The sequence below is a fragment of the Thrips palmi genome, unplaced genomic scaffold (assembly GCF_012932325.1).
Source record: "Thrips palmi isolate BJ-2018 unplaced genomic scaffold, TpBJ-2018v1 HiC_scaffold_15, whole genome shotgun sequence".
NCBI classification, from domain to species: domain Eukaryota; kingdom Metazoa; phylum Arthropoda; class Insecta; order Thysanoptera; family Thripidae; genus Thrips; species Thrips palmi.
Window position 1 is genome coordinate 8496455 of NW_023144624.1, and position 10196 is coordinate 8506650.

Here is a 10196-nt window from a genome sequence, read left to right on the forward strand (position 1 = left end):
ATTCATCTCGGCGCCACGCAACCTCTTTATTGTCTCTCCCGAATCCCCATGCCTGCCGGCGTGCCAAGGGCCGTGCGCGCGCGCCGAGCCATCGCGCGGAAGCGAATCATTTTCGCTAAATCTTGGCGCGCTAAGCCGTTTGCAAGCCGTTTGCGGGCCGGCACGCCTCGGCACCCCTCTCGCCGTGTTGTGTCACGCGCGTGATATACTTTCTGCCACCCCATTGCCCCTCTGTCCTCGCGAAGGGCCGTGCCGCCGCGCCGTGCTCCCCGCGGCCCGTGCGTCGCCTTCCGTCATGGCGCGTTTGCATTCTTTCCGCTGATTCTAATCATATCGGATCGCGGCAAGTAATAAAAGGGAGTGTTCCTGTGCAGATTTATGCACAGCGCCGAGGATTTGTTGCAACAAGTAAACGAGCGCGCAGTTAAAGTCAAGGGCCCCTTGCGCGGCTCTCAGGTGGCAGGCGGCACCCACAGGCAACCCCTTTATAAAACGCTATCGGGAATAGTTTTTATTTTTGTGAACATTATTTATGAGACTGGAAGGTGACCTGAACCGAGTTGTTGAAGTACTTTTCCCGTTTGAAACTTTAAGCTGTCTTAATGCGATTCATGGCAGAGTATAGAGAATACGACCGTTTCATTATCTGTAACAGGAAGATAGATCCGAATTGCAGCATCAGTTTAAAAACAGTTTTGTGAATTATGACCTATATTTTTTCCTGTCCTTACGTCTAAACAGAGTCGCAGGGTCAGGTTTGTAAACCTTCCGGCCGTCAGGTAGAGGGGTTTCTGCGCCCGGAGCATCATAAGGTGCAGATGGTGACCACTCCTCTGCTGCCAGGGCTCAAAAGTCCAGAACGCTCCATCGGACAGGTCGAGAGACTGTGGCACGACAACATAGTCTCTTAATATCAACATACTCTCCCTTTGTAACTGCTTTTATGTAATCCTTATAGCTTACCATTTTGGCAACCTTATCTCCAAACCAGCAAAACGTTAGAAGCTGACAAATATTCCACCAAACATACGAAATTGCAAAAAGTGTTTTGGAAGTATCACCGTTCAAACTCTGTTGAGGAAATTGAAATTAGTGTCTTAAAAGGAAAAACTTAATTGCCATGAGTGAAAAAGGATTTTGATTGTACCCCATTTAGAATACGAATCCCAGGCGTCCCAACTCCAAACAAGATGTAGATCATTTGATACAACGTTACTCCGGAGAAGATACCTTCCGTCAGTTTGTGTAACCTGCGATCATAGAAAATATTAAATGTAAAATTTATCACTGAAACTGTAAGATAAAACTGCTGAAACCAGTGCCTTATAATGAGCTGATGATATATGACGCAGTCTCTGATCCGATTGGGAGCATTTGCGTGGTCAGTTGCCTGCGCTCGCCGGAGCAGGACCCAGAGAATATTGCACTTGCAGACAAGGTGCAGGGATAGCGTGAGGAACAAAGCATCAAAAGTCCCTGTGGGAGCAAAACGTAGCTTAGTTTACGAACTACTGCTCCCTCCGCACAACTGCTTTTAAGTTTTGTCACACACTCTTTTGTCCTTGTCCAGCACATACCTGTGGCAATTGGGAAAATGTAGAGCTCCACGCTGATTCCACAAAGTACGGGCCAAAACAGGTAGTCATTGTGCAGGAAAGCCTGGGGGGCCTTGGTAGTCAGTCTCCGGTCCTCGGGTTTGCCGGAGATGAGGGAGAAGAACATGATGATAGAGCCACAGATGGAAAGCGACGAGTACAGGGCAACGTAGCCGATAGCAAGGCGGCCCGCACGCCGCTCACACCGCTTGTTGGCCTCCCTGGCCTCCATGACCACGGTCTCCTCCAGCGGAGTGAAGTGGTCTCGAAGAAGGCGTCGCACTTCCAGCAGCTGCTGCGTCAATCTTGTTTTAATACATGTGCCTTTACTCCTCAGGTCTAAAATAAAATTCTTCGAGTTTGCGGAGAGGCTCAGCGTTCTCTGAAAAAACTACAGTCACGCACGGAAAATGCTCTAGACAATATAGTTCACAGTTAATGCTGTGGACTATTACACTAGTTGTGCCTTTATTACGGTTTATAGCTTTTCCTGTCGCTTACTACGCCTACATGGAGATTAACCTCATTCCAAAGTGACCAACACAGAAGGAGGGGCGTTGGCGTGCTTACGGTGCTGGCATGGCGCTGTAGACACCGCAACTTGACGAAGCAAAGGCTGGTGGCCACGCCGTCCGTCAGCAGGTCCACCCTGTCCATGGCCGAGGCGTGCATCCCGGCGGCGAAGCACGCCGCTGGAAGCACGATGGTGAAGGCGAACGAGTACGGCAGCAGGTAGACCCCGATCCAGTAGCGAAGGCGGTTGCGACCCTCTGGCCAAGAGCAGGCAAGCCTCAAAAGGCGTTCCACTACCTCGAGGGCCTGCGTGAAGTAAGTTAGCGTAAATGCGTCGTTGCGAGATCAAGCACCAGGGGATAATACGATTTTCTTTACCATATTCGACTGCGTCCTGAAGCAGAGATCGCGACCGACTGGCTATGGACGTTGCGAGGCACTGACCACCCTGCTCCCGCCACCCTGACCACAGTGACGCTGGCCGAACCGTTCGCAGAAATACACCTTTGCCATCCTAAATCACCGCCCACCTGATGCTCGCCGTGTCATTACAGTAATAGGGCGGGCGGGAGCAAGGAAGGGTTGACGGCCTCAATGCTGGGGTTCAGCTGCCTCTGGCAGCTAGCTTGGTCGACTTTGAGCGTTCTGTCTGAAAGCCGCGAATTATTAGAAATTGACTTTGAATTAACACTTTTGCGGGTGCTATTTTCGTGGTACCAAACTTGTGGTTATTAATGACTATCCTAAATCGAGATAAATAAATGGATACAATGACCTTACCTTTGTAGGAGAAAAGGACCACTATTTGACTTTGTCAGGCTTCTGGTCTAAGATCCGCATGTCGTGTGTGTTGGATGTGGCAATTGTAAAATTGCACAGGTTTTTGTTCATGCCTCTTTTAAACAACGTTCTCGTATTGGTCGTCATAACATAAGGTCTATGGATGATTATCAATGCAGGCCACTTCACTCAAAGCGACTCAAAAGATTTGAAGTGTTCTTGAGGCATTCACTACTGTACCTGTGATTTGCCGGCCACCTGCTGATACCACTTCTTTCCGAAGTGTCATTGTAGTGCGCAGATCTTATATAAACCGAAACGCGAGGAGAACGATCAGTTTGTCAGCACCATGGCTCGTCTCAGCACCCTTGTCTTCGCAGCCGCCGTTGCCCTCGCCCTGGTGAGTTAAAAGTTTTTACAAGTATCGTGCCTGGTGGAGTTGTTGTTATTTTCCCATTGACTTTATCAATCCTTTCTGTTAGTGCTGAAGCACTAACGATGGTTGCACATGCTGTTTCCGTTTGGAAGCCTTGCCAGTCTTTCAATAATAACTTTACTAAGTTTCTGTATTTGTGCTGATACAGGTTTGTTGCACCACTAGTGCGCCTGCCAGCGAGGAGACCGGTGAGTCCTTCAACTTCCAGTGGAACCAAAAAATCACCTAGCATGTCGCAAAGCTCAAAGTGTTTGTTTCTCTTCACTGCAGCCGTCCTGAACCACAACCTCGGCTTCAGCGTCGAAGGCATCGTCACCTGCTTGGCCATGCTGGGCCTCGCTGGAATGAGCCAGGCCGTGTCTGAGATCATAGAGAAGTGCGAGCCCCTCGGCAACGGCCTCAAGTACAGAGTCTGCGCTCTCAGCAAGTTGGCCAAGCTCGGACCCGAGTACCTCGAGTGCGTCATCGAATCGTAGGCGTCTCTCTTGAAAAATAAAGAGTGAAAACGAAACAATCCTGCCTTAAAATGTTTTTTGACCTTACCGAACGGTGGGTTTATCCCGTGTCCGAGGTGACAATTCCGAAATCGCACGGCGAAGTTTTGATGACTTTCCCGGCCGGCATCCGCCCTCGCCGCAAACTCCGATTGCCATAACACATTCCAAACACCAGTTCAACTTGATTTCCTCGGAGAAACTCTGCGCGGCCATGAAATTGCCGGGCCGACCGGCCGACCCTCCCCAGATACGTGTAATTGTACCGTGTGCCATCCCATTAGCAGTGCGTGTGTGCACTCCGTAACAAGCCAAGCCCGGCGTAGTTAGTTCCGTGCATTTTAGATATACAACAAAAACTTTGTGACGGATCTAAACACACACACGGCACGACCTTGCCGGCTATGCAAGACAGTCCTCTCCTTTTTTTATTTCTGCTGCTGGCTTTTGTAAAAATGCGGGCCGTAAGGTAAGGGCGTGCCGCCGGCAAGGTCCTTTCTCGAATTCCAGGCACTATTTCAACCCCGCTCCGCCCCGCTCCGCTGCGCCCCGCCCCGCCCGCCGCGCCACGCCCAAGCCAGTGTTCGCCTCTCGGCCGCGAGCGCGCTGCAAGGTGGGAGGACTATCGTGCACGGCCGTCCAAAATCCGGCTATCTGCGCGGGCCCGGCGGCCTAGGTGCGTCGCTCTGCATCGCCCCGACGACACCGCGCCGCGCGCCAAGCTCCGCGCTGCTTACAGCCCCCTATGGCGTGCTATTACGAACATGAATCCGGAGCGGCGTGCGGTGAGCGCGAGCCGCGCATTTCCACCTCCGACCGCATCAGAGGGCCCGGCGGGAGCCGTTCTCAAGCGATGAAATCCACAGAAACACACACACACGCCGAACTTGGTGCATGTTACTTCCCGCCGGCGACTTTATGAAGGATGTCCGGTCAATGCGCCGGGCAAGGCAGGGCTGGGTAGCGACGAGTCAATTCTTTTCGGTTCCAGCACTTTGAGTGCGACCTCACACGGAACTGGATCCGCGCGGAGGGAGTCGGGGTGGCCGGCCCGCCCCGCCGCGGCCCGCCCCGGTTCCCAGCGCTGCATGGAGGGCTGCAGGGCAGGGGCTGCAGGGCAGGGGCTGCAGGGCAGGGGCGGCAAGGGCCGGGCATGAGTCACCGCGGTGTCGATATCAGGTGGCTGCTCCAGCCCGCCGCCTGATGCCCGGGCTTCGTTAGCAGAATTCTTTTCTTTTCTCTCGGCGACGGGGGCCTTCTCGTCGCCGTCTCTCTTCTTCTTTACTGTGTGCTCGCTGTGCTCGCTGTGCGAAGCTGCTGCCTCGCGTCGCCGTCATTTCTCGGCTTCAGCCCCGCCAGCCCCGCCAGCCCCGCCATCCCAAGCCCGGGCGGCGGGGAATTCGGATTCATCAATGCTGCCGTTCTCCCCGCGATCCACCCGCCGACGCCGGCGGCCATTCACTCCCCGATCCACTCGGCGATCCACTCCCGCGATCCACTCCGCGACCCTCCCCGCGATCCACTCCGCGATCCACCGCGCGTTCCGCGGCGTGGGGCGCGGGGGCGTCGGCCAGCACAATGCTGGCCTTCTTCTCCGTTTGAATGGTTTGAAAAGCAACCGACCCGCGGCACGTGGCGCCGGGGCAGCAAGTGCACTTGGCGACAGTTGGGGGGTGGCGGGGTGGGGCGAGGTGAGGCGGGGTGGGGCGCTAGTATGGCCCTTCGTATTTCACACCCAATTCGCCGCTCATTCCAAGTGTGTAGGGGGATCCCATTGCAATCGCAACACTAACTGTGCGGGGGGAAAGTTTGGAGACTGCGAAGGAACTGGCGGCAGTCCGACCGGGCGTAACTACGGCCCCGCTCTCCCCCTCTCTCTCTCCCTCCCTCCCATTCCCATAGCGGCGCGTGCGGGAGCGTGCCGCCCGGAACGCAGTCCCCCGTTTGAATACTCTATAGTGGGGGTCGTGAAGTTTGTGCGTGCGCCCCTCTCCCCCTCCCCGCCCCGCCCCGCCCGGGCCGCCGCCAAAGCATTGCGCCGCGGCACTGTGCGGGGAGCCCCCGATTCGTAATTAAACCGTGTAGTGCTACGTAGTGCCTGGTAGTGCGGTCCTGTTCCAAGTAGCCGCCGGTGCCATAAGTGGCGGTGCCTACAGTGGAGGCGCCGCACATGTCGCACGCGGCACGGCACTACAGTACGCACGGCCCGTGCGTCTCGATAAGATCGACAGCGCTGCTGAGGCGAGCAGGCCGCCAGGCCGGCATATTGCGGCCGACTTTCATAAACCGATGCGATGGACGGGGATGGAGTCTGTGGCGTGGCCCACAGTGGCGTGGCCCACAGTGGCGTGGCCCACAGTGGCGTGGCCCACAGTGGCGTGGCCCACAGTGGCGTGGCACACAGTGGCGTGGCCCACAGTGGCGTGGCCCACAGTGGCGTGGCCCACAGTGGCGTGGCCCACGGCGGCCCAGCCACGGCCACCACCCTGCCCGTTCCCCCACACCCGAACAACCCCCTGCGAAGCGCTGCGTGGCGCTGCGTGGCGCTGCGAGGTCCATAACATCCATTGTCGGCCGGCGCAGTATTACGACAATAAGGCCGCTATGAGGCTCGGTGCGCACCGCGCACGCACACACACGCACGCACCGCTACGGGACTTCCCCAGTCGAGTCGAACAGCGAGTGTTGGATCGCGTTCGTCCCGGGAGCGTCTTGCAGTGGGTGGCCCGATGGAGCAAGCGTGACGGCGCTGCAGTTGCCTCATCCCACGCCGCAGACTGATCCTTGGAACAGTATTCTCTGCCCCGTAAAGGGGCGAGAGAGACAGGGCGACGAAAACGACGACTCTCGGAATCAGACTGCTCCGTGTGTGCAGCAGCGGAGCCGCAGCACCCCGGACTCACACGTTCTACGTGGCTCACGTGGAACTTGGCTTTGCGGGTCGAGTGGCGTGGCGAGGGGCGGGGCGGGGCGAGGAGGGGGGGGGGGGTCGCCGAGGCGTCTTTGGCTCTTTCAGCGCTAACGCTAAAGGTCTTTCAGGGGACCCTTGAAAGGAACGGGAGGCAGGAAGCAACAACCGCATGAAACCGTGTCAAGCGAGCCGGGCCCCTCCCTTCCCCTCTTCCGTCGCTGCACTGTCTGTGCGGATGTCTATGGATTTTGTGAAGAGGGTAGAGAGTGACCCCCTTCGCAGCGTCCCCCTACTTTCCCCCCACCCTTCCCGAATTATCTGATGGCGCGTTGCTGGCCTAGTCAGGTGACACGACACAACATTTTAAGCCCCCCTCGCTGTGCGTCGCCGTGGGTGCAGCCTCGGCCCCACCCTGGCAGACCCCTGCCCCTTTCTCTTTACTCGTCGTTTCGGAGGTGAAATGTCCATCTCTCTATCTCCGTGTAATTTGTAGAACGGCCTTGGAGCAGCCGCTCCCGAGCAAGATCGCAGCGAGATAGGCGTTTAGTGCTTGCAGGGTGGGGCAATGCTGGCCAATGCTGGGCGCTGTGATGGGAGAAGCCGTATTCATGACCAAGTCACCCCCCCTCCCCACCCCCCGTACTGGTCGCCAGACTCGCCGCGTGACGTCACAACAGGAAATTCACTGGGGTCGCGAGGGGCCTCCGTTCCGTATGGACTCTGCGGGGTCACCGATACGAATGGCGGTGGCCGGGCTGGCCTGGCCACCGGTCAGCCGGTCGGTAGGGAAGGGAGATAGGCGGCGGAAGTTTTGACCGCACGTTCCAGCTCACTGGCTGGAAGGGCATCACCGCTGGACGTGTGCAGGGCGGGACCGCACGAGCCGCCGCCCAGGGCCTGGAGCGGCCAGCGACCTCGGATGGAAGCCACGGCGGCAACCCGCGTCGTCAACCCTCGGCATCAACCCTCGGCGTCAACCTCGGCGTCAACCCTCGGCCGTCAACCCTCGGCATCAACCCTCGGCGTCAACCTCGGCGTCAACCCTCGGCATCAACCCTCGGCTTCAACCTCGACGGCAACCCTCGGCGTCAACCTCGACGGCAACCCCCGAAGGCAGCCGCGACGTCATCCTTTTCGTCATCCTTCGACAGCAACCCTTGACGTCAACCCTCAACTTCAACCCTCGACGTCCCTTCGGTAGCAGCCTCCGACGGCAGCCCTCGACGGCAACCCTTGGCGGCGGAATTCTCGCATTTTAAATGCGCTGCAAGGAGGGATGCACGGGAAGCCGCGCACATGTCACCGGGTGCAATGGCGCGGCGCGGGCCGCTGGGACCTCCCCCGTCCTCTCCACACCCCGCCCCCCCCCGCAGCCGTCTTGGTCTGTTGATCATAGGGCAGGTGCCAGCGGGCGGCTCGGGGGGAGTGGGGGAGGGTCGAAAGGTCAGGTCATGCTCTGAAAGCAAGGGAGATCAAACCATGAACAGACGTGCCTACGCCTCTCCTGCAGGGGACAGCAGGGGACAGCCCTTCGACCTTTGATGCCCCCTATCCTCCACTTTCGATTTCCGTTCGGCCACCGCGCTCTGCCGCGCCTCACCTCATCCCTCGGCGACGCCGCCGAAGCCACGCCGACGACACCCCTCGCACGCATGACACGCCGAATCGACACACGACCTGCTGCTGGAACTCTAGCCGGCACATCTTGACGGAGCGCAGCGCGCGCCACCGCCGTCCCGCGGGGCCTGCCGCGCCCTGCCACCGCGCCCCCTCTCGCTGCAGCAGCAGCGGGACAGTCATGCATTTCAATTTCATCTATCACGTTTCGGCACGAAATCGATGCGGGCCAGCACTTCTCCTTGTGTGTGTGTGTGAGTGAGTGTGCGTGTACTGCTGCCTTCGCAGACGCGCGCGTCTCTACAGCACGGCGACAGCCACCTGACGTCTCTCAAGAAGCTCCAGGGTGGAAGGGCGGAGGGCGGAAGCCGCAAGAAGCCCTTCGGGGACCGCAAGACGACGGGGACGGAGGGAGCGGGTCCCGGTGGAATATTTCCTAAAGGGTCTTCGTCGTTCCCCGTCGGCCGCCCGGTCGGTCAGCCCGACGGCCACGACGACGACGCCTTTCTTCTAGGAAAGGCGGAGGGTGAAGGGCCGGAGCGTTGGCCCGGCCAAAGGAATGCACGCGGCGCGCGCTATGCAGTCGCAGAAACCCTTTAGTCGCCCCCCCCCCTCCCCCGCCCCTTTCCTCTGCCCGCGTCGCCGTTCCCGCCGTTTCTCCGGCCGGCCCCCCACTCCCAGCCAACTGGCCTCGCGGCGGCGCGGCGCGGCGTGGCGCGGCAGAGCGAGCAGAGCCAACAGTGGCGGAGTGCGGGACTTCCTTCGCGTGCGACAGAGAAGGAGCGGCGCGGAGAGAGAGGGGAAACCGCGCTGGCGTCACGCTACGACCAGTTGCTGCGTTGCCGCGCCGCTCTACCGTAGCCCCTGTGGCCTAATGGATAAGGCATCGGTCTCCTAAACCGGGGATTGAGGGTTCGAGTCCCTCCAGGGGTAGTGGACACCTTTTTCCTTTCTTATCTCTGTAGGGTCAGGGGAGGGCTTTTCGAGGCCCGTGAGGTGAATGACGACCGCAAAAACACGGACTTCCCTCTCCGCAATCAGTTTTTAGCAATTATTTCGTTTATGAGCAGCAGCACTGCTGTGACCCCAGGTTGAGAGCTAACCAGAGTCTGAATGTGTGAGAGTGACTGCAGATTGCATTTACATGTACTGAAATGCGTGCCAAATACAGCTGTATGTCATTGCGTACGCGAAGTCAACGTGGATTCACGTGGCCCGAGCTCCTGCAGCGACTCTCCACGCTGTCCGGTCCGAGTCCCCAACACCCGAACCGCTACGCGTAGCTACGCGAGGTGGAGGGGGACGAAGGTGGAGGGGGTCATGCTGCGAGTGCGTTTCGAGACAGTGTGGAGCACGCCGTCCGCTCGGAGGCCACCGAAGGGGGGTGTAGCTCAGATGGTAGAGCGCTCGCTTAGCATGCGAGAAGTACGGGGATCGATACCCCGCACCTCCACTTTTTTTGGCTGCTCGAACTACCTGTTTCAGCAACCCAATGTGTGCTGTCCGATGTGCATCGCCCCCCGTTTTCAATGGACGCCAATGAAAGGCTCAGATAACATTTTACGTGACTCGTTCCATTTTCGGCGCTAATGAATCGCCGAGGTGTTTACCGAGTATTTGAAGGCCACGTGACTTTGTGGGTTGTGCCTGGTTGTGCTGGTCAGGCAGTGATGTATTGCTTTCGACGAACCCGAAAGTTTCATTTTCCCCACACACTACTACTTCAGTCCACTACTACATTCAGTCGAATGTAGCAGTTCGCAGAACCAGCCGTGCGAACAGAGTCCATTCAGCGCGTGTGTGTCGAGATGCAGCATCCGCCCGGAGGGGATAAAATTTCTGTCAGGGAA

General features: G+C 58.0%; 2 protein-coding genes and 2 non-coding genes across 4 annotated transcripts; 3 read left to right on the forward strand and 1 right to left on the reverse strand.

Moving 5' to 3' along the window:
* Positions 1-589: 589 nt before the first annotated feature.
* Positions 590-2582, reverse strand: LOC117641173. Its single transcript, XM_034378313.1, has 8 exons — positions 2487-2582; positions 2166-2414; positions 1578-1887; positions 1323-1476; positions 1148-1250; positions 964-1071; positions 732-884; positions 590-646 (listed from the first exon to the last, which is right to left on the reverse strand). The coding sequence occupies exons 1-8, from the start codon at positions 2487-2489 to the stop codon at positions 590-592; spliced, it is 1137 nt and encodes a 378-aa protein (XP_034234204.1). The 5' UTR covers positions 2490-2582.
* Positions 2583-3167: 585 nt separating this feature from the next.
* LOC117641269 lies at positions 3168-3838 on the forward strand. The gene is made up of 3 exons (XM_034378440.1): positions 3168-3288; positions 3473-3512; positions 3595-3838. The coding sequence occupies exons 1-3, from the start codon at positions 3238-3240 to the stop codon at positions 3798-3800; spliced, it is 297 nt and encodes a 98-aa protein (XP_034234331.1). The 5' UTR covers positions 3168-3237; the 3' UTR covers positions 3801-3838.
* A 5368-nt stretch (positions 3839-9206) lies between these two features.
* Trnar-ccu lies at positions 9207-9279 on the forward strand. The gene has a single exon. It is a non-coding gene; the product is annotated as a tRNA-Arg (tRNA).
* A 447-nt stretch (positions 9280-9726) lies between these two features.
* On the forward strand, positions 9727-9799 carry Trnaa-agc. The gene has a single exon. It is a non-coding gene; the product is annotated as a tRNA-Ala (tRNA).
* Positions 9800-10196: the final 397 nt, after the last annotated feature.